The sequence below is a fragment of the Salvelinus fontinalis genome, chromosome 17 (genome assembly GCF_029448725.1).
Source record: "Salvelinus fontinalis isolate EN_2023a chromosome 17, ASM2944872v1, whole genome shotgun sequence".
Taxonomy (NCBI): Eukaryota; Metazoa; Chordata; class Actinopteri; order Salmoniformes; family Salmonidae; genus Salvelinus; species Salvelinus fontinalis.
In genome coordinates, this window is record NC_074681.1 from 25765244 (window position 1) to 25789754 (window position 24511).

At 44.6% G+C, this 24511-nt stretch overlaps 2 protein-coding genes across 2 annotated transcripts in view; both read right to left on the reverse strand.

The window, feature by feature from the left end:
* Window positions 1-12198, reverse strand: part of ahrrb (aryl-hydrocarbon receptor repressor b) — a 28076-nt gene extending 15878 nt beyond the window's left edge. Inside the window, exons 1-2 of the mRNA XM_055865789.1 lie at window positions 12137-12198; window positions 10948-11129 (exon numbers count right to left, since the gene is read on the reverse strand). Of these exons, the coding sequence (XP_055721764.1) occupies window positions 10948-11129; window positions 12137-12198 (244 nt within the window). The remainder of the gene's footprint in view (window positions 1-10947; window positions 11130-12136) is intronic.
* A 1585-nt stretch (window positions 12199-13783) lies between these two features.
* mcm6l (MCM6 minichromosome maintenance deficient 6, like) lies at window positions 13784-23306 on the reverse strand. Its single transcript, XM_055866807.1, has 17 exons — window positions 23160-23306; window positions 22929-23075; window positions 22467-22577; window positions 22116-22365; window positions 21834-21999; window positions 21534-21682; window positions 21254-21404; window positions 21028-21169; window positions 20617-20758; window positions 20389-20496; window positions 20097-20252; window positions 19844-19972; window positions 19555-19716; window positions 19207-19318; window positions 18941-19117; window positions 14177-14316; window positions 13784-14050 (listed from the first exon to the last, which is right to left on the reverse strand). Exons 1-17 carry the CDS (start codon window positions 23252-23254, stop codon window positions 13928-13930), a joined length of 2460 nt encoding a protein of 819 aa, XP_055722782.1. The 5' UTR covers window positions 23255-23306; the 3' UTR covers window positions 13784-13927.
* Between the last annotated feature and the right edge of the window lie 1205 nt (window positions 23307-24511).

Sequence of the window (24511 nt, forward strand, 5' to 3'; positions counted from 1 at the left end):
AACAACCCTTTACATAATACCATTGAAGCAGTGTTCTACTAATACACTGTAGCAATGTGTACCTTTCATTGTCATTGCCAGCCACTACAGATACTGTGCCTACCGCCATTTTGTCTGGTGGTAATGGGGCTACCTTTGCAAACATGTCAGAGTGGTGTCCCATATACAACATGAGTTCCCTCATCCTGGTGCAGAATACACAGGGTTTCTCCCTCCCCAAATTGACTAATACCATTCAATTGACCTTGTCACGCTGTCTTGTCAGACCCAGTTGTAAGTATAAAACAGCAAGATTTATCTCAAAAGATTGTCATACAAACCAGCAAATGTAGGCTAATAACAATTACCCATGAGCATTTCTCTCTAAAACACATCTGCCAGTAGAGTAATGAGGTAGAGAAGTGAATGAGACAAGAGGAATATGCAGCTGCCAAGCATAAACAATGCCATGACTAATGCATTCAGACCAGAGCCTTTAATTCTTTAATTTCATTGGCTAGGAGCATGTATACAGCAGTACTACACAAAGCACAAAGGTCTGGGTGGCTATACGTATACGAAATAATGACATCAAGGACACCAAATAATATATCAACCTTTTAAACGCTGACTTAACTACGCTATAAATGTAATAGAAAGCTTTTAGGAAAGGTACAGTATAATAACTCACATTGAAGTCAATGGAGCTTTCTGCTCCATACCACCACTAGACTGGGTATGTGAATCAATCTTAACATCTGTAAAAGCATATGTCCTGGTCTCTGTGTAGTGCTGTAAAGGCATTAAGGGTCACTCATTTCTGCAGGGCTGGTCTTCTACTCATTGCACTGATCTACAGATCGTTTTCATAACCGTTTCTGAGGTCAGAACCCAGTCTGCTGCAGTCACGCAACTGCTCGGCTGGTGAGCTTAACTACACCACTACTACACGAAGAGCCTCTTAAAGAGACAGTGTGCCGATTTCCTAAGAGGCTAAAAGTCATTACCCAGTCACAAGTAGTTACAGTACTTACCTGTATCAGGAGGGCTCTACTGTTACTAACACTGTGTGGTTTCCCTCCTCAATTGCTCTAAGAGCAAACATTTTCACATCTCGTCCTCGTATTTTTGAGTGATACCTTTGTATCAATCACTGGGTTTTGTGAGGTGAACTGGATGAGAGGCAGGGAGGAGGTTTTCATTTCTAGGACTGATTTGCAGGTTAGTGTCTTTCGTCATGAATCTTGTTCTGGGGGCAGCTCTGCAGTGGTCACTAGCTGGCACAGACAGAAAGTCGTAAAATCTGATTTTAAACCTCAACATAACCTTACATTTTTTCCCATTCATTTGTACAATATATACAATTTTGACTTTGCAGCTGGCCCATATAGCGGAAATCACTCAGTTCTGCCTACAGGACTCATCCCAATAAACGTCAACCTGCGACATTTCACCCTTGCTGATTGACATTACTGAGTAGCTACTACTGTAATGCGAGTCTTCAGAGGGTCAGTGTAAGGTGCAGAGGAGAGGATAAATCACTGGGAATCTCAAGAAGAGTGGCGCAGCGGTCTAAGGCACTGCATCTCAGTGCTAGAGGCGTCACTACAGACCCTGGTTCGATTCCAGGCTGTACCACAACATTGATTTGGAGTCCCATAGGGCGGTGCACAATTGGCCCAGCGCCATCCGGGTTAGGGTTTGGCCGTCAGTGTAAATAAGAATTTGTTCTTAACTGACTTGGCTAGTTAAATAAAAGGTTAAATCAATAAAAAAAATCTCCAAAATAAAGAGTAGCCTATATAAACATCAGTAAAGTTACTTGAGGAGCGAAATCTGAAATCTAAATAAGACTAATTACTTTCACATCCATGTTGAAACTACATCATATGAAATTATATCATTGTTATTTACACATTACCGTAAGTACCATAATATACCTCCCTAATTTAAAAGCTTAATAACAAATTAATTCAACTCAATTGTTACTGCCTAAACCCTCTTTAGACCACTAATCCCCAGTCTGAGATTTTATCTTTCAGTTTTCAGGGGTTTGTTCACGTCTAGACACATGGTGCTGTCCTGCAGTCTGCAGATGGACAACGTATCCCTAGTAATGGTAGCTCTTCCAACACCAATTAGGTTACAGGCCAAAGTGACACCCAAGCTGATGGAAGCAATTGTGCGTCTGTCTCACGTGGGCGCCAGAGCTGGTGAGAAGTTTAGCTATCATCTTAGTTCTAACCCCTAGATTAAAAGAGAGGGGGGATCATTAATAAACAGCCCTGCGTGACCAGGGCTGTGTGTGGGCACTGCGTTCATCCACCTCTGGCCTGCTCGCCTCCCTACCACTGAGGAAGTACAGTTCCCGCTCACCCCAGTCAAAACTGTTCGCTGCTCTGGCACCCCAATGGTGGAACAAACTCCCTCACGACGCCAGGACAGCGGAGTCAATCACCACCTTCCGGAGACACCTGAAACCCCACCTCTTTAAGGAATACCTAGGATAGGATAAAGTAATCCTTCTGCCCCCCCCCCCCCCCCCCCTAGAAGATTTAGATGCACTATTGTAAAGTGACTGTTCCACTGGATGTCATAAGGTGAATGCACCAATTTGTAAGTCGCTCTGGATAAGAGCGTCTGCTAAATGACTTAAATGTAAATGTAAAATGTGTGCTAGCTATGTTGTGCCATGAGATCGGGTCTAGTGCATTGATGATCAATGACGTTACTGCTATAGACAAAGCTTGGAGTGCGAGTTCACATGAAAATAATTTGGTGACAATAGCCTTTGTGGGCGGGGGGGGGGGGGGGGGGGGGGGGGATCAGAGATTACATTCTTGAGTCGATAGAGTTTTATATGAAGTGACAAGTGGTAGAGTGACTAGTCCGAAGAGCAGTTGGATTTGTTGTAGAAAAGCATGTCCGTTGTGGCACTAGAAGCCCTGAAGATGGTATGCTACTACAGATGATCAACCCCTGTCATCTTCACTTTTGAACATTTGTCTATTTGTCTGTTTCCATTAACATCCATTTGTTGTCTTGCAGCTGTCATTGTTATCATGCCAAAATGCATCACAATATCAGTGGTGAAAATGCTTGTTAAGAGTGTGTGATTAGAGATTAAGCTGATGGAATGTTTTTTATGATCTGATGTCACGTTAAAAATCACAGTTTAGACAAAAGGGCTTGTGCCAAATCAGTTAGCACTGCAGTCTCTGTGCAATAAGACCAAGAGTAGTGCCCCTGCCTTATGACATATTGGGGTCACTACCTCATGCTATTGCATGCAGACAAATCAGTATATATTTTCGCTTTGTGAATGTCGCCTTTGAGCTCATTGAACACTTTAACCGATAATCTGGTGACTAAATCAGTGAAAAGCAGTAAGCATACAAAAAATACATTCACTGGATCAAACATACTGTACATACTATATGATATAATATGACATCTGTAAAGAACGATATCAATCGTTTTTAATGATAATAATTATGTGGTACAAACAGAACAAGCTAAATTAATTGTACCCTTTTTCTAAAAACAAATGAAGTGAACAATAGCTTTCTGGATTAAGTGTAATAACAAATGGGATTTGAGAAAAGCGATATGATTGTAAATTATCCTGGCCCGTATTAGAATCAGGAGTTAATTGCTTGGATCCATTGGAAGGAATGTTTCTGATCCTTATTGAAAAACAGTCTATTCAAACATGATGACTAGAAACAAGGGGGAACTGGAATTTCCCCATTCTGCACGCAAGCTGAAGGGAATCTGCCAAAGAAGGTTTAGCAGCTGCCAAACAGCAGTGTAACACTCTGCCCTCCGAGGGCCAATTTCAAAATTATACTCAAAGCACCCAGTAAACAGGGAGATGGGAGAACTCAAGACCTCTTCTGTTTACTGGTTCCATTTTAGCCCCTTGATGATAAACACTACATGTAACTGGAACGGGAAATAAGGAGCTGTAACCAGACTGCAGTGTGAAACATCACAATTCAAAGCATTCACAGTACTTACACCAAAAGGTTTTACATTAAAGTAATGCTTTCTCAGTGGTACTTCAAAATGTGCCTCTCTTTGTACCAACTGTATAGCATTTCAAAACCCTTGTCACTCATCACTCTCAATGTCATTAAATCAAACCTAGAACCTTTTCTGCATTTCCCTATGAAGACTATCACTCTGTACATACAGTGTGTTTCCAGAAGAGCATTTAAAGGTTATGGACGATTACCCAGTCTACCTCTCTTGCTTTCACGTGGTCAAATCCACTCACCTGGCAGCGCCTCAAATACATTAGCTCGGATTAGCTTTATTTTAATTTCTTAATTTGGCCACATCTGGGATATAATTCCCTGAAAGTCGGATCTGATTCAACATTTTAGGTACAGTATATAATTATTATTTGATTTGATTATAACCAATTCAAAATGATTTGATTATAACCAATTCAAATTGTGATCATAAACGTGATCATAAACAAAAATCACATTTGAAATCCATCATTCATATTCACACACAGCATCCTCCTCGTGTCATGTGAAGTCATCAGATTCCGACCAAGCAAATCTGATCTATAAAATCCAACATTGTGGCATAGTGCACTTTATACATACCGTTCTTTCTTGTGCATTACAATGAGCCCTGAGGGCGGCCCTGGGCCTTGCCAGGGAGCAGTCACGCGATGTACTCGGGAGAAAGTGGAGCATTCATTAACTCTCTGATCTGACTATGCTTTCCCTGACACTTTCACTAGTGCACAATTACTCCCTCGTGTGCTGGAGCACATCACAGCTTCCTAATATCTTTCATGATCTTTTCCCCCGTTACTCTGTATTCCACAGAAATACACTGTCATGTCGGCTCATAGAATTCAAACAGTCAAGTTAGCTGGCGCTGACAAGACGCTCAGCATACATTAAGCTTCAGGTAACACTTTAGGAACAGGCAGCATGGAAAATGACATGATTTCTATGGACTTTTGGGGATTCTTATGAATACATCACATCCTTTTCTTGTCTGATCACTTCAAAGAGAATCCTTTTCATGATGAATGTGCAACAGGCAGTATCAGAACCATGGTATTATTTACCATTGACACTGTGATCCTACCTGCAAGGACACATACCTGAAACCATAGTGAGCCGTGTAGTTTGTACTAGTTCTATCGTTTTATATTGAAGTTATAGTCATTTAGCAGGCGCTCTTATCCGGAGCGACTTACAGGAGCATTTAGGTTTAGGTGCCATGCGCAAGGGCACATCCCATGCTCAGGGATTCAAACCAGTGACCTTTCGGTTACAGGCCCAGTGCTCTTAACCGCTAGGCTACCTGCCACCCCATCACTTTACCTGCCCTTTTATAATTGAGCTCACTGCAATGAAGTGAAGTGCATGCCTCAATCCTATTAACCACTCTGTGAGCTTATTGCGATTAGCAGTGAAGACCACACAAGAGTGCGTGATATCTAAATGGGCCTGACGAACGGAACCTGGCAAGGGGAACCACAGCTGCTGACAAAAAGGAGGAACAGTACATGGCACAACTTGTACTGCACACCCATTCATAAGGCCATAGGGGTTTACAGCGTTATTATGCTCCTGTGTAGCTAAGTCGGTAGAGCATGGTGCTTACAACAATTCCCGCTGGCCCCACCCATACATAAAAATGTATGCACACATGAGTAAGTCACTTTGGATAAAAGCGTCTGCTAAATTGCATATATTTAAGCAATAAGGCCCGAGGGGGTGTGGTATATGGCCAATATACCACGGCTAAGGGCTGTTCTTAGGCACGACGCAATGCGGATTGCCTGGATACAGCCCTTAGCCGTGGTATATTGGCCATATAACACAAACCCCCGAGGTGCCCTATTGCTATTATAAACTGGTTACTAACGTAATTTGAGCAATAAAAATAAATGTTTCGTCATTCCCGTGGAATACGGTCTGATATACCACGGCTGTCAGCCAATCAGCAGTCAGGGCTCGAACCACCCAGTTAATAATATATGATATATCTATATACAGTATCCTTTAAAAGAACAGCATCGATCCTCCTTACTCACACACTGTGTCAGCTGAATGAGATACGTCATCAAGATTATTTACAAATGTACTTAGCAAATAATAGCAAAAAAATGAGAGATGACTGAAAAACAAGAAAACCACAGTCCTGGCACACATCCTGTGTTAGTGGTGTAACAGCTACAGTATTGTCTCAGGCTGTAGCTGTAAATAACATCTGCTCTAAACTTGAAGGTTTGTAGGGTGCTGAAAACCTATAAAAAACAACCACCTGTTGAAACTGGAATATATTATTGTGTTTGAGGGTCAAATCTTAACCAATATTTGTAGTGCTTCATTTAGTCTTATCCAGGGGTCAGAAAATCAAACTTGGTGATCAACTCAGGGAGTTGAGTTCTGGGTGATCAAATTTGAGCGTAATTGTGCCCGACAACAGTCCAACAATAGTGTTGGGACAACAAGGGATTTCGCTCTGCTGCATGCTGTGCTCTCAGCTTGCCCTTGGACCAAAATATTTGGTGGTTTGGGGTCTGCCACTCACGCCTTTTGTTGTGCAGTGCCAATCTACACAATTATTGACGTGAGACTATTCATGCAAAGATACCCACCAGCTCCAGCATGGCCACAGAAAGAGACAAGCTCAATACATCCCTAATGAGGGAAAATGCTTTAATATTTGTTTTCTGTTGTGCTGTAACTATAGATGGGAGATTTCAATTGGACAATACAATTACTTTAAGTTTGTAGCTATTGATATTAGTGAAAAGAGCAGAGCTACTAATTTCCTTCATTAGATAGCATATCTATCCTTTTTGTTATTCAAAACAGGTAAGCTACCTCCAGTATGAGCTTTGCCTTTGATGCAATTCAAAGCTTTAAAGATGTACAGTATATTGCAAAGAAGACATAAATAGCTGATGGCTGACACCTCATTCGATATGTGGCCCTTTGAGTCAAAACCTGTTCTGAATCAGATAATCAAATTAAGTTAACACATGTAGCAACACCACCTTGACCTAACATATTTAATTACAGAAGGGACTGGAAATTACACAGAAAAAAATAAGAAGGTACATTTAACCAAAATATAAATAAGTATATTGCAATAGTTCATATTAGCTACCAGGCATGTTAATCCAATACAAACTGGCTGAATGATCAAGGGTGCCACAGTGGCATCATGCATGCATGGGTAAAATATATGTTTGGTCATGTTTTCCATTTTCATTTTCGAAATGTAATAAACCTTGTCAAATACGTAGAAAAGTAGGAGAGAGGTAGGAGTGTGCATGGTGAAAATATCAATAGGCTCGTGATGTCTTGTATGCCTGCTGTAGCGGTCCATGAGATAAACAGCAGAGCACATGTAGAACCTAGTTCAGCACTACTTCAGAAACTTCAGCTCTTATCTATTGACCATCTAGCTGTCTGAATGTGTTACACCCAGCCTGATGATTCATACCACCCTGTCACGTTCCTGACCTATTTCTGTTAGTTTGTTGTATGTGTTAGTTGGTCAGGACGTGAGTTTGGGTGGGCATTCTATGTTTTCTGTTTCTATGTTGGTTTATGGGTTGCCTGGTATGGCTCTTAATTAGAGGCAGGTGTTTGGCGTTCCTCTAATTAAGAGTCATATTTAGGTAGGTTGTCTCACAGTGTTCGTTGTGGGTGGTTGTCTCCTGTGTCAGTGTTTGTCGCACCATATGGGACTGTTTCGGTTTGTTTGTTCATCGTTAATTTATGTGTAGGCTATTTTCCCTGTTCGTGCGTTATTCGTGTTATGTGAGTCCGTCGTCCAGGTCTGTCTACACCGTTTGTTGTTTTGTTAGTTTATTAGTCAAGTCCGTGTTTTCGTGTTTTCTTTAATAAAATTATGTCTTCAAACTCCGCTGCATTTTGGTTCAATCCCTGCTCCTCCTCTTCTGATGAAGAGGAGGAGGAAAACCGTTACAGAACCACCCACCGATCCAGAACCAAGCGGCGTGAAGTCGAGCAGTGGCCTGCTACACAGGAATCATGGACTTGGGAGGAAGTATTGGAGGGTAAAGGACACTGGGCTCACATTGGGGAATATCGCCGCGCTCGTGAGGAGATGGAGGCAGCGAGAGCCCAAGAGCGGTGGTATGAGGAGGCAGCAAGAAGACGTGGCTGGAAGTCCGAGAGGAGACCCCAAACATTTCTTGGGGGGGGCTAAGAGGTAGTGGGCCGAGGGCAGGTAGGAGACCTGCGCCCACTTCCCAGGCTTACCGTGGAGAGCGGGAGTACGGGCAGGCGCCGTGTTACGCAGTAGAGCGCACGGTGTCTCCTGTACGAGTGCATAGCCCAGTGCGGGTTATTCCACCTCCCCGCACTGGTAGGGCTAGATTGGGCATTGAGCCAGGTGTCATGAGGCCGGCTCAATGCGTCTGGTCTCCAGTGCGTCTCCTCGGGCCGGCTTACATGGCACCAGCCTTACGCATGGTGTCCCCGGTTCGCCTACATAGCCCGGTGCGGGTTATTCCACCTCCCCGCACTGGTCGGGCGACGGGGAGCATTCAACCAGGTAAGGTTGGGCAGGCTCGGTGCTCAAGGGAGTCAGTACGCCTGCACGGTCCGGTATTTCCGGCACTACCTCCCCGCCCCAGCCCAGTACCACCAGCGCCTACACTACGCACCAGGCTTCCAGTGCGTTTTCAGAGCCCTGTTCCTCCTCCACGCACTCTCCCTATGGTGCGTGTCTCCAGCCCAGTGCCTCCAGTTTCGGCACCGCGCACTAAGCCACCTGTGCGTCTCCTAAGTCCTGTGCACACTGTTGTTTCTCCCAGCACTCGTCCTGAGGTGCGTGCCCTCAGTCCGGTACCACGCACCAGGCATATAGTGCGCTTCGAGAGGTCAGTGTGCCCTGTCCCTGCTCCCCGCACTAGGCTTGAAGTGCGTGTCCCCAGTCAGGTGCCTCCAGTTCCGGCACCACGCACCAAGCCTACAGTGCGTCTCAGCCGGCCAGAGTCTGCCGTCTGCCCAACGGCGCATGAACTGCCTGTCTGCCATGAGCCTGCAAAGCTGCCCGTCTGCCATGAGCCTACAGAGCCTTCCGCCAGACAGGAGCAGCCAGAGCCTTCCGCCAGACAGGAGCAGTCTGAGCCATCCGTCTCCGCAGCGCCATCTGAGCCATCCGTCTCCCCAGCGCCATCTGAGCCATCCATCTCCCCAGCGCCGTCTGAGCCATCCGTCTCCCCAGCGCCGTCTGAGCCATCCGTCTCCCCAGCGCCGTCTGAGCCATCCGTCTGTCCCGAGCCATTAGAGCCGCCCGTCTGTCCCGAGCCGTCAGAGCCGATAGTCAGTCAGGAGCCGCTAGAGCCAGTCGTCAGTCAGGATCTGCCAGAGCCGCCAACCAGACAGGATCTGCCAGAGCCGCCAACCAGACAGGATCTGCCAGAGCCGCCAACCAGACAGGATCTGCCAGAGCCGCCAACCAGACAGGATCTGCCAGAGCCGCCAACCAGACAGGATCTGCCAGAGCCGTCAGTGAGCCATGAGCGTCCAGAGCCGTCAGCCAGCCATGAGCGTCCAGAGCCGTCAGCCAGCCATGAGCGTCCAGAGCCGTCAGCCAGTCATGAGCTGTCCCTTAGCCCAGAGCGGCTATTTATTCAGAACTGCCCCTCAGTCCAGAGCTGTCTCTCTGTCCGGAGCTGCCTTTCAGTCCGGAGTTGCCCCTCTATCCTGAGCTACCTCTCTATCCTGAGTTACCTTACTATCCTGATCTATCCCTCTGTCCTGAGCTATCCCTCTGTCCTGAGCTATCCCTCTGTCCCGGTGCTGCCCCTGGTGTCGATGTTACCAAAAGGATTTAGTGGGGGTAAGATGAGGGTGGGCATTCATAGGGGGAAATGGAAGCTGGGATTGACTATGGTGGGGTGGGGACCTCGCCCGGAGCCTGAGCCACCACCGTGGTCAGATGCCCACCCAGACCCTCCCCTAGACTTTGTGCTGGTGCGCCCGGAGTTCGCACCTTATGGGGGGGGGGTTATGTCACGTTCCTGACCTATTTCTGTTAGTTTGTTGTATGTGTTAGTTGGTCAGGACGTGAGTTTGGGTGGGCATTCTATGTTTTCTGTTTCTATGTTGGTTTATGGGTTGCCTGGTATGGCTCTTAATTAGAGGCAGGTGTTTGGCGTTCCTCTAATTAAGAGTCATATTTAGGTAGGTTGTCTCACAGTGTTCGTTGTGGGTGGTTGTCTCCTGTGTCAGTGTTTGTCGCACCATACGGGACTGTTTCGGTTTGTTTGTTCATCGTTAATTTATGTGTAGGCTATTTTCCCTGTTCGTGCGTTATTCGTGTTATGTGAGTCCGTCGTCCAGGTCTGTCTACACCGTTTGTTGTTTTGTTAGTTTATTAGTCAAGTTCGTGTTTTCGTGTTTTCTTTAATAAAATTATGTCTTCAAACTCCGCTGCATTTTGGTTCAATCCCTGCTCCTCCTCTTCTGATGAAGAGGAGGAGGAAAACCGTTACACACCCTTCTACTTTGATCCATGTATGATAAATAACATTCTTTCAGCTGTCTAAATGTTGTCTAAAATGTTGTCTAAATGTTCTCATTAATAATGTTAACAGAATTATAGCTTCATTGCAGGGAAGCAGCACTAGGGTAAAATAAGTGTGGCAGCACAGTGGATGTGATGCAACTCAAGTGTACAAACCAATATTTTCATTATAAAAACAAATAAACATTGTAAAGTTGTGATAATGAATTGCACAGTACTGTATGCATATGATATAGAATGTACACTACAACAGATCCTGCAGTAAAAATAAATCATTTTCCTACTACAGTATAGGTTGTAATCTTAGCATTCAGGGCCAAATCCCACATGCTTGCTGTCAGGAAAAGGTGTAACTGCTGTCACGAGAGACTGTATAGGGTGTAACTGCACCACATGGGGACACTGTGCTGTCCGTACCTTGAAAGAAGCTTTTGACCCGGAGGTAGCTGACGCTGAGGCGCAGCACTGAGAGCTTGTCCAGTTTGGAGATGATGTCTGGGGTGAAGGGTAGGAGACTGGCCAGCCGGTCCAGCTCTGCATTCAGACGGTCACGGTGCCTCTTTGACGGGTTGGTCTTCTGGCTGGCCGCTGTCTGTTTTCTGTCGGATATAGAGCCAAATCATTTAGCAAGGTTAATTGATGTTATGAAAAAGTAACAATCTAGGAAGTATTAGATCAATCTCCTGAGGCCAAAAATACAGTGCTATTGCCCCAATGATGTCTGGTTTATTCAATAAGCAAGCATGCATTAATGACATTTCAATCCCATTTTGTCTCCTCTGGTATATTAATCAATAGTTATTGGAACCTGTATCATGTCTAAGGGGATATTTTGAGAAAGGTCAGGGGTGGTCTGTGGGGTCTGAGAAACAGTAAATTCCTTGAGTAAAAAGTAAAAACAATAATGACTAAATAATGAAGAGGGAAAGCCTCTGTAGCTGTAGCTAGCAGGTCCTTCAACAGAATAATGCTGAAGAGACAAATGCTCACAGTTGAACATGAACTATATCAAATAAACTGGTATAACAGGTGTACTGTACCAAATCTTACTCTCCAATGTAATAACAATGTAAATACATGGTATTAGCACCACAATTCAAAGTGTAACCAAATACCCTTGGAAATAAACCCAATATAACAATGAATGATTTTGGGTTTGATGCTCTGTTTAAATTGTAGCCTGTTTGAACATAAATCCTTTTTGTCCATTAATTTACAAATGTGTGGAATATCTATCAATGCCAGACTTTAAACAAGGTTATTGTCATTATAGAATATGTTTTAGTTTGCACATGTAACCAACAGGTATGCATTTCATGTGAGATGAACTACTAAAATCAAATAGGCTTATTCTAAGAACTCATGACTACTATTGTGTTGCCATGTGTTGCTGCCATCTTAGGTCTCTGTGTAGTGTTGTGTACCCCTTTTGCACATGTCAATTAGAATCATTCACTCATGATCAGTAGTGTACAACAGATGAGAAATAGATGGTTGCATTATTTCAATCATATAGCTTGATAAGATAGGTCAATGATGATTTAATTGATCAAATAAAATAAAACATTCAATACATAAGTGACAATATCTGGTAGTGGTACTCAACTGTTTTTGGATGGGCTTCCTTCTCTTCCTCCCAGCATATAAGCAGTCCCCAGGTGGAATCATCATCTGAGTCAATTAACATGAATGCATTACCGGTCTCAAGAAGACAAAACTTGCACAAAGGGCATATTATGATAAAGAGGTCGCAAGTCCCCTTCAGGCAAAAATACTGATTAGTGTTTACTTATTTTATTCATTCATCTATCACAATAAACAACGGCAAGAGCTGCCACAATGAAAAAACAAATGTAGCATCCCGTTATTTCACAATACCCGCATCAACCTGCGTACCTTTGTTTACATTCCGGGACCAATGGCATAATAGCGTGGAAAAGTGTAATGCGTAGTAGCTTAAGCGCATGCATAGTAAACCATCGATTCAAGGGAAATTACCTTTCCTGATACATTTTGAAATTAACACATCTACTAGTTTACAGATTGTATTCAAATGTAACAACTCACCTCAAGGCTGTTCCAATCAATTTGCAAATCAAAGTTAACAGGCAGTCATCAACCGTCTAGAGCCCCGTAAATGTAAAATTTGTGAATAAAGTTTAAACAAAACTAAACTATTGCATAAGATACAGCTCTCAGTAAATGTGCTTTATCAGTCGGCGGTCTTCTTGTCTTGTCAGGGATGTGGTTGATGTTATATACGGGATTGGGTGGCGTTAAATTCCACGTAGGCTATTTCAGGTGGCGGATTCATCCCAATGACCTGGCATGCCCTTCGCACGCAACTCTCCGGGATGCTCTTCAGGACCGACCCACAAGCAGTTCCGCACTTCTCAGAGCCAGTGAGCGACGGTCTCTTCTTGTGGATATTATTTAATATTTACATATAATGGAATACGTTCATTTACAAACGAAATAGTATTAATGTAGGTTATATCCACCATTAGCATTCATTTTGACGTTTGGAAAGGGAGAGGAATGGAAAGAGCCACAGCAATTTTCCGGGAGGACAATAGCCAACATTTTCATGTTCTCACATAAAAAAATGTTTACTTCACTTTCCTACGTAGAGAAAGGTACAAGACACCAAATTAAATACAGAGTGAGTAGTCAATTGTTCTGGATTAAATATGTAAAAATTGTCATTGGATGTGCTACTGTAGCCCAAGAATGTACTAACGGAGAATATAGAGTCTATGTATGAGCTAGTGCAATTGTAGCCAATGTAAACGAACATCTGTTAAACATAACTTATTAAAATAGTGTGTGTGCATCTAGGCTATGCTAAAGTCTATTCAATTCTATTCAGTAGAAGTATGCCTAAACACTGCATGAATGTCCCCAGAATTAGGGTCAATGGGTTCTTAAGACAAATCCTTAAAAAAAATATATATATAATAATAATGTTATTCAGTGTATAATATTCTGTCATCAATAAGAAAAGAGAATTTTGTAGTGATACTTCTTTAGAACCAATGGCAATTCATATCAGAAAAATGCTAATATTCTTGCATATAATAAAACCGCTCCCCTCAATGTCCCACTGACATGAGCATGAACCATTGGCCTGAACTCTGGGCCACCCGTACAATGATAGGGGAAAGTGCACCATTTAGTGAGCACAACGCATTGCAAAAAATATATTTATTGAAATGCATAGACATGAGCAGTATGACAAGTGTTCAATGTTTTTTAAGAGACAGTACATTGATAGTCAATAGCAACATGCCAGCAAAACAAGTTGACAGTAGGCTACTGTAGCTGCAATCACAAATTCCTTACAGATAAGCCTGCGTTCAATTACTTCCACAATATCTATGGCTGAGGTGGACCCTATCTAATCGTCCAGGATGTAATTGGGGTTGACCACTAAGAATGGGTCCTCTTCGATCACAGGTTCCTCTCCCTCATCACCAACTTTCTTCAGCCCAGTCTTCGTTAACTCTATGATAATGTGGTCCTGAAATGAACACAATACAGAGCATGTCACTCACCAATTTTACAAAACACTGTTTTGTTGTCAGATCAAAATCATAAATGTTCTTCAAACGGTCTTGGTGTGTCTTGTTTCCAATGCTTTACTTACATAATGGATTAGTCTGTGAAGCACTTTCTCTATAAGATTCTTCTTGGCAACCAGCTCAGCTTCTGACTCCATCTCACTCTCCATTTCTTTCAGGTACCAGTTAATCAGCTCGCTCATCTTCAGTGAGGACTCTTCATCAACTGTAAGAATGAAACATTTGTTAAACAGGAGATCCGGTTTGGGGCGAGTGGTCGCGTTTGCATTCGCTCTGCATTCGCTCTGCAGGTAGTATAACTTTTATAACTTTTCATTACATTTCATTATAGTACAACGATTTAATTTGTCCAACCTTAGCAATTTCTTCTTAACTAGCTACATAGCCGTCTGTGTATCAAAGATAACTGCGTAATTATCGTATTTCGTCGTCTCGTTGTCCACTGCTATCTGCCCAGCAGCTAGCAAACGTCCACCGTCTACCGAATAGTAGTATAACTTTTCATTACATTTCATTATAGTACAACGGTCTGATTTTCATTTTCATTCAGTACAACGGTTCGATTTGTTTGATCTTAGCTAGCTACATAGCCGTCTTTTATCAAACATAATTGCGTCGTTATTGAGGTTCGCTAGCGAGCTATTTTCGTTCGAAATTAACGCAACGTAGCCAACACTGCTAGCTAGCCAGCTTGCCACCGAAGAGCATTGTAGAAACGATTACAATACAACGGAACGACTTGTTTTGTGTAGTGTTAGCTAGCTACATAGTTTTCTTTGCTAGCTTTGTATCTAAGATAATTGTGTAACTTTGAGTAATTATCGGTTAGCTAGCCAGCTAGTTTCGCCTGCCGCGCTGCCGTCCTCCTACCTAGCCAACACTGCTAGCTAACACTGCTAGCTAGCCAACTTCTACCGAATAGCAGCACTGTAGAAGCTTACATTACAACGGAACGACTTGATTAGCGTAGTGTTAGCTAGTTGTCTTTGCTGTCCTTGAATCCATGATAATTGTGTAGTTTAGAGAAACTTAGAGAAACTGTCGAGGTCACCTAGCCAGCTTCACTTTCAACAACGCAGCTACTGCTAGCCAGGCTACTTCACCAGCCAGCAGTACTATATCATTTTAGTCAATAAGATTTTTAATTTTATTGATTTTTTGCTACGTAAGCTTAACTTTCTGAACATTCGAGACGTGTAGCCCACTTGTCATTCTAATCTCCTTTGCTTTAGCGTAGCCTCTTCTGTAGCCTGTCAAATATGTGTCTGTCTATCCCTGTTCTCTCCTCTCTGCACAGACCATACAAACGCCTCACACCGCGTGGCCGCGCCCACCCTAACCTGGTGGTCCCAGCCCGCACGACCCACGTGGAGTTCCAGGTCTCCGGTAGCCTCTGGAACTGCCGATCTGCGGCCAACAAGGCAGAGCTCATCTCAGCCTATGCGTCCCTCCAGTCCCTCGACTTCTTGGCACTGACGGAAACATGGCTCACCACAGATAACACTGCTACTCCTACTGCTCTCTCTTCGTCTGCCCACGTGTTCTCGCACACCCCGAGAGCTTCTGGTCAGCGGGGTGGTGGCACCGGGATCCTCATCTCTCCCAAGTGGTCATTCTCTCTTTCTCCCCTTACCCATCTGTCTATCGCCTCCTTTGAATTCCATGCTGTCACAGTTACCAGCCCTTTCAAGCTTAACATCCTTATCATTTATCGCCCTCCAGGTTCCCTTGGAGAGTTCATCAATGAGCTTGATGCCTTGATAAGCTCCTTTCCTGAGGACGGCTCACCTCTCACAGTTCTGGGTGACTTTAACCTCCCCATGTCTACCTTTGACTCATTCCTCTCCGCCTCCTTCTTTCCACTCCTCTCCTCTTTTGACCTCACCCTCTCACCTTCCCCCCCTACTCACAAGGCAGGCAATACGCTTGACCTCATCTTTACTAGATGCTGTTCTTCCACTAACCTCATTGCAACTCCCCTCCAAGTCTCCGACCACTACCTTGTATCCTTTTCCCTCTCGCTCTCATCCAACACTTCCCACACTGCCCCTACTCGGATGGTATCGCGCCGTCCCAACCTTCGCTCTCTCTCCCCCGCTACTCTCTCCTCTTCCATCCTATCATCTCTTCCCTCTGCCCAAACCTTCTCCAACCTATCTCCTGATTCTGCCTCCTCAACCCTCCTCTCCTCCCTTTCTGCATCCTTTGACTCTCTATGTCCCCTATCCTCCAGGCCGGCTCGGTCCTCCCCTCCCGCTCCGTGGCTCGACGACTCATTGCGAGCTCACAGAACAGGGCTCCGGGCAGCCGAGCGGAAATGGAGGAAAACTCGCCTCCCTGCGGACCTGGCATCCTTTCACTCCCTCCTCTCTACGTTTTCCTCTTCTGTCTCTGCTGCTAAAGCCACTTTCTACCACTCTAAATTCCAAGCATCTGCCTCTAACCCTAGGAAGCTCTTTGCCACCTTCTCCTCCCTCCTGAATCCTCCTCCCCCCCCCCCCCCCCCTCCTCCCTCTCTGCAGACGACTTCGTCAACCATTTTGAAAAGAAGGTCGACGACATCCGATCCTCGTTTGCTAAGTCAAACGACACCGCTGGTTCTGCTCACACTGCCCTACCCTGTGCTTTGACCTCTTTCTCTCCTCTCTCTCCAGATGAAATCTCGCGTCTTGTGACGGCCGGCCGCCCAACAACCTGCCCGCTTGACCCTATCCCATCCTCTCTTCTCCAGACCATTTCCGGAGACCTTCTCCCTTACCTCACCTCGCTCATCAACTCATCCCTGACCGCTGGCTACGTCCCTTCCGTCTTCAAGAGAGCGAGAGTTGCACCCCTTCTGAAAAAACCTACACTCGATCCCTCCGATGTCAACAACTACAGACCAGTATCCCTTCTTTCTTTTCTCTCCAAAACTCTTGAACGTGCCGTCCTTGGCCAGCTCTCCTGCTATCTCTCTCAGAATGACCTTCTTGATCCAAATCAGTCAGGTTTCAAGACTAGTCACTCAACTGAGACTGCTCTTCTCTGTATCACGGAGGCGCTCCGCACTGCTAAAGCTAACTCTCTTTCCTCTGCTCTCATCCTTCTAGACCTATCGGCTGCCTTCGATACTGTGAACCATCAGATCCTCCTCTCCACCCTCTCCGAGTTGGGCATCTCCGGCGCGTCCCACGCTTGGATTGCGTCCTACCTGACAGGTCGCTCCTACCAGGTGGCGTGGCGAGAATCTGTCTCCTCACCACGCGCTCTCACCACTGGTGTCCCCCAGGGCTCTGTTCTAGGCCCTCTCCTATTCTCGCTATACACCAAGTCACTTGGCTCTGTCATAACCTCACACGGTCTCTCCTATCATTGCTATGCAGACGACACACAACTAATCTTCTCCTTTCCCCCTTCTGATGACCAGGTGGCGAATCGCATCTCTGCATGTCTGGCAGACATATCAGTGTGGATGACGGATCACCACCTCAAGCTGAACCTCGGCAAGACGGAGCTGCTCTTCCTCCCGGGGAAGGACTGCCCGTTCCATGATCTCGCCATCACGGTTGACAACTCCATTGTGTCCTCCTCCCAGAGCGCTAAGAACCTTGGCGTGATCCTGGACAACACCCTGTCGTTCTCAACTAACATCAAGGCGGTGGCCCGTTCCTGTAGGTTCATGCTCTACAACATCCGCAGAGTACGACCCTGCCTCACACAGGAAGCGGCGCAGGTCCTAATCCAGGCACTTGTCATCTCCCGTCTGGATTACTGCAACTCGCTGTTGGCTGGGCTCCCTGCCTGTGCCATCAAACCCCTACAACTCATCCAGAACGCCGCAGCCCGTCTGGTGTTCAACCTTCCCAAGTTCTCTCACGTCACCCCGCTCCTCCGCTCTCTCCACTGGCTTCCAGTTGAAGCTCGCATCCGCTACAAGACCATGGTGCTTGCCTACGGAGCTGTGAGGGGAACGGCACCTCAGTACCTTCAGGCTCTGATCAGGCCCTACACCCAAACAAGGGCACTGCGTTCATCCACCTCTGGCCTGCTCGCCTCCCTACCACTGAGGAAGTACAGTTCCCGCTCAGCCCAGTCAAAACTGTTCGCTGCTCTGGCACCCCAATGGTGGAACAAACTCCCTCACGACGCCAGGACAGCGGAGTCAATCACCACCTTCCGGAGACACCTGAAACCCCACCTCTTCAAGGAATACCTAGGATAGGATAAAGCAATCCTTCTGCCCCCCCCCCCCCCTTAAAAGATTTAGATGCACTATTGTAAAGTGGCTGTTCCACTGGATGTCATTAGGTGAATGCACCAATTTGTAAGTCGCTCTGGATAAGAGCGTCTGCTAAATGACTTAAATGTAAATGTAAATGTTAAACCTTGGCAAAATTAGTATCTTTTGAATTCATGATATAAAAAAAACCTTTGTAAAGTAACATTTCAGTTTGTTAAAATGGTGAATCTGCAGTTGCTACATCTATTTTTTGACTTAATGATATATACACACATTGGTTCTTGAAGTATATAACTTAGAAATGCCTCAAGCTTAATTCCATGTCACCCCATAAGAACCCAAAATATAAACTTGTTTTACTCCAATATTTGTAATATATTGGAGTAGACAAACACTGTATATCCTCAAAAGATTTTTAATCTATATTTTTTCTATCTATATATAATTTCTTCTTAATCTTGGTCAGTCAGTCCTTGCATCCATAGCTATTTCTATGAATTCCGAGAGTTGTTACATTTCTCCAGGCACATCCCTTAGCTTTTTACCAAAACAGTGGCAGGATGGAGCTTTGTTATTGTTTCAACTGTGGATGGCCCCTTTAAGCTCTTACTATCTTCCATCTTCTGCATGTGCAAAACAATGAGGTTGGAGACCCTTCTGTACTCGGCAAAGGTCATCTTGAGGGCAGGCTTGGCAGTGCTGGTCTTCTCCGGGCTGCCTGCCCCATGCTCTGTGTCCATAGCTTCCTCTGCATGATTGCCATTAGTGCCCATCCTGTCATTCTGATCTGGAGAGTGAGGGTGGCAATTTAATGTATACGTGTATCACTTTCAATAAATATATTATTGCACAAAGGTGAAAGTGACCGTTTCTTACCATTCATTTCACCATTGTCTTGTTCCTGGTCGAAGTTGATATCTGGGGAGTCGACGCGGATGACAGACTTATTCAATAGCCGGAAGGCCTCCTTAACGTGTTTGGGATGCACCTTTAAATAAGTAAAAACAAAAGGGTTAAGATATGTGTTGTACAGTCAATTTAACTTCACATATCAGGCAAGCTTATTCATTACATGAGCAAAATTGCTGAACCACCTCTGTTATACAAACAACCATAATTATTAGCTTTAACAAATAATGAAGACAAAAATACAGTTTTTTTCTACAATGTATAGGGCCCTATACATATGGTGATGTATACTTCAGTAGTAGATGTCTGACCAACCTCATCTGAGCAGTAGAGCCTGGCCATGCCCTCAGATAGTCGGAGCATGCTCTCTAGCTGCCTGACGGTGATGCGCCAGGCTGACTTGGTGCTGCCGCTGGTGTCCCGCTGACGCAGACGCTTGTACTGGTCCACCACAAACTCTTTTGCCTCTGCTGTGATCTGGGGTCAAAGTGCACCACACCAACGACAGGGAACAGAAAGCATGTTACAGTAGGTAGGTCTTACTGAACACTGCATCTAAGCAGCCCAACACGAGGAACACCAATGCAACAAGGGAAATGATAACCTTTGGTTTAAACTGACGAGCAAACAGTATGTATCTCTGAATCTCATCAGTGGCGTAGACTCGCTCCACAGACTCCATGTTTCTAAAGTGCAGGTCTACGATACGCCTGGCTACGGCATAATCTGTCACCTAGACCACAAGACAAAGGTGAAAATGCAAAATGTGTCAAGTTTCCAAAACACACATTTTCATTCAATATGGGCTTACTGTAGGAGTTGAAAAAGTTAGTGAAACCCTCCATTTTCCCTCTTACCTCATTGCACTCATCAATCAGAATGAAGAAGAGGTCAAATCTGGACATGATGGGTGCTGACATGTTGACGTTCTGTTTCAGAGACTTAGAGCGGTTGTATCTCCCGTCTATGGGGTTAGCAGCTGCCAGGATGGAGGTGCGAGCATTCAGAGTGGCCTGAACACAATACAGTCAAACAGATCACAACTCAAACCACTGATACTCCCTCTGCACTGAGTAGTAATAAGTCTTGCTGAATTATAAAAGGGAAATAAATTGTGTACAGCTACAGCACTATTCCCACATAGCATACCTTCACTCCAGCCTTAGTGATGGAGATGGTCTGCTGTTCCATGGCCTCATGAATAGCTACCTGGTCTTTCAGGTCCATCTTGTCAAACTCATCAATGCAACATACTCCCTGTGGATGGTGATAAAGAACAGGACAAAGTTACATCAAAGTGCACAGTGCCCCCCAGAGGACATATGAACGAACTGAAACACATAAGATGACTGTCCCATACTCGAACACAATGCTTACGTTATCTGCCAACATGAGGGCCCCAGCCTCGATGACAAACTCATGGGACTCCTCATCTTTCACTACAGCTGCCGTCAACCCGGCCGCGCTGCTGGCTTTCCCACTGGTGTAGACTGCCCTGGGCGCAAAGTCCTCCACGTGTCTGAGGTAGGGCATACCACACACATCCATCAGAGTTAAACACCAACCTTTATCCTCAAAACATCCACACCACTCCTTCTTCCATCATGTAGTAGGCTACATTGCTATGAGGAATAATGAGACCTCCAGAGACTAGCAACACAGGCTGTGCAACACTAGTAAACAACTCGAAATGCTTCTGTTAAATCTTTTTTTTTCAAACTGGTTTGAGTTCAATTTCAAATGCAACATATGTAGGTTATACAAATAGGATAGTGCTTGGTGATTTACTTTAGGAACTGGCTCTTGGAGGTACTGGGGTCCCCAACAATGCAAACATTAATATCCCCCCTCAGAGATGTGCCCTCCATGGTCGTCTTGCCAACACCGCCAAAGAGCATCAATAGGATTCCACGCTTGATCTCATTATTCCCTGAAATATTCTCTCAGGTTAGGCAGTGCATTTCAAAACAGATGTTTTAACAGTTTACATGGCAAATCTATTCAATTTCCACACCATGGATAGTGGGGAAGAGGCTGGTGCAGAGATTGTGGTAGAGGTTCTTGTCCTGACTCATCTCAAACACTTTCTCCCACTCCTGAACAGTCATCTGGTTCTTCACACTCTCTGCAGTCTGGTCTTCCTGGCGGAGATCTTTACCACCAAACTACACACAGGAACACAGTTTGTGGTTTACTATACATAGTCTCTAGATCCATCTCCCTCGCTAGAGGTATCTTCCCATGTTAAATACATTTTAAATAAATCTAAATAAATGTTTAACTAATGGACAAACCTGAGGGTTAGTGGGGGCCACGTAGCAGGCTAGGAAGGCCAGTCTGTAGGACAGATCCCTGACACCCAGAGCCTTCAGTCCCTGGATCCCATCTGCATCAAAGCCCTGCCTCCCCCCAGTCACTCTGCTGCTGGTCTCTGCCCTGGTGCCTGCAGTGCATACATGGAGAAAGTACAGGGGAGAATGTTACTATTATGCACCATCGCAGTGGTTTTTATTCAGGGTCAGGTATGACTTTGACCCTCAGAAGGCCATCTTGTGTGTATGAAAAGGCATGGTGTGTGGAGGGAAGTTCCTCACCTGACACAGCCAGGGCAGCGACGTCTGGTACGACGATCAGTGTGCCGGTAAAGTCACAGCGGTCCCCTGCCTGAGCCATCTCCACAGCCTCTGCCCTCAGGATCACCTCCACACTGCGGGGGATGGAGCCACGAGGCAGCTCCGCCTGGGTCTCCTGGATACGCACCTATATGAACACACATGCATACACAATTAGAGACCTGATATATCATGCTATGGTTTCCTTGTCTGCTGGAGGGTCAATCTGGCCTGGTGGACTCATGCAGTCCAACCTCTTTGTACCTTCTGAAAGTCCACAAAACGGGACTTGTTGGGGTCCAGCATGAAGTGACGTCGATTGGCACAGACTGGGTTCTTACAAATGTTGGGCTGGGTGTATTTAAACTGCTGCTCAACATCTTTCATAACCGACTGGCATTCCAGACACAGGAAGGTACCACTGACCAGCTCAGGGTGCACTGGGTGTGTCCTCACCACCTGGCCACTGATACGCAGTAGGGACCCGATCCGGGCCGTGGAGAGCTCTCGGATCCTGTCAAGGGACAATACAATCAACTTAACACTTAAGGTAAGTAATAATCTCATTAATTGTAATGTATTCAGAGAGATCTGGTTCAGTAGCTTGATCATTACTTTTGTCTTGATGGAAAGTCAGAGAAGGCCACATAGAACTCTTTGGCTACTGGCATGTTCCCATGATCTCTTGCAAAGTAACGCACTGCTCTGCATAGGAATGGGTATACCCTGGGGATGACAAAACATGGACAAGTAGCAGGTAGCCTAGGGTGTAGAGTGTTGGGCCTGTAACTGAAAGGGTCGCTGTTTCGAATAATCAAGCCAACAAGGTGAAAATTCTGTCTGTGCGCCCTTGACCAAGGCACTTAACCTTAATTTGCTCCAGGGGCACACTACTATGGCAGACACTGTAAAACACCAAATTTTGATGCATCTATCTGGTGTGTGAAAATGAAACATCAAATGTATTCCCTTCGTGGATTGATTGGACAAAATTGAAATGTTCAGTAACTTGCTGGTTCAGTGGAGAATTAGAATGTGTTTTTTTGGCCAGGCCTACCAAATTAGAATTTAAATTACCTGTAATACTCCTCCTGAATGGTGGTAGCTAGTTGCTGATTGAAGTGCTCAATGTTGGTGAAGTTTACAGTCAGTGTGTTTCTCTCTGGTCGAATGAGCTCCTCAGCATCAGGATGATACAAAAGCTCCCCGTTTGTGTCCTGAAACCTGTGTGTAAAAGTGAGGGGTGAGTTTACACATTGATTATCACTAGTATTAAGCACTATTATTGGGCTCATCCAAACAACTTACTCCTCCAAGAACTCAAGAAATAACTTCTGACATTTTTCTGAAAGGTCATCTTTTACTGAAACTCCTGCAGTGCTAGTCTCGGCTCCAGGCTCCATCCTGAAAGAATATGACAGTTCTATTGATGGAAGAGGGAACTTCGCTTGCCAACCTCCCCTGCACGCTGATGGAGAAACAATGCACACAGCTGTGCCATTGAGTAAAATTGGCATTTAGCTCCGCCCACAACTGCACCTCTTGAGGAGAAAAAACTAAAGCTGCGTTCACACAGGCAGCCCAATTCTGATATTTATTTCACTAATTGATCTTTTCATATCAGATGTTTTTCAGAGCTGATCTGATTGGTCAAAAGACTAATTATTGAAAAAAATATGAGAATTGGGCTGCCTGTCTAAAGCCTTGTTCACACTGGCAGATTGAAGTGACTCAAATACTATTTTCCCATATGAAAAATTATATAATAATAATAATTTACTCAACTTCTATCGAGCTGTTCATTACAGTGCTTGAAAAAGCAAACAAGAATCAAACAATACAGATATATGATCTGGAGTCTAGACCATGATTTTCAGACAGAGTTAAACGTTTTGAGTATTTCAAGCCTCCAACAGACAGTCAATACTGACAAATACATTATTTTAACATGTACATCTATTTACCTGTATGTAAATTACAGATATTTAAATATATGTTTGACCTTGTGTACGATACCTTCAGAAACTATTCACAACCCTTGGCTTTTTCCACATTTTGTTGTCTTACAGCCTGTATTGGATTACATTTAGATTTTGTGTCAATGGCCTACACACAATACCCCATGATGTCAAAGTGGAATTATGTTCAGAAATCTTTACAAATTAATAAAAAATGAAAAGCTGAAATGTCTTCAGTTAATAAGTATTCAACCCCTTTGTTTAACAAGTCACATAAGTGGACTCACTCTGTGTGCAATAGTGTTTTAACATGATTTTTGAATGACAACGTCATCTCTGTACCCCACGCATAAGATTATATGTAAGGTCCCTCACTCGAGCAGTGAATATCAAACACAGATTCAACCACAAAGACCAGGGAGTTTTTGCAATGCCTTGCAAAGGGCACCTACTGGTAGATGGGTAAAACAAACAAAAAAAGCAGACATTGACTATCCCTTTGAGAAGGGTGAAGTTATTATTTACACTTTGGATGGTGTATCAATACACCCAGTCACTACAAAGATACAGGTGTCCTTCCTAACTCAGTTGCCAGAGGTGAAAGAAACAGCTCAGGGAGTTCACCATGAGGCAAATGGTGACTTTAAAACAGTTACAAGTTTAATGGCTGTGAGAGGAGAAAACTGAGGATGGATCAACAAC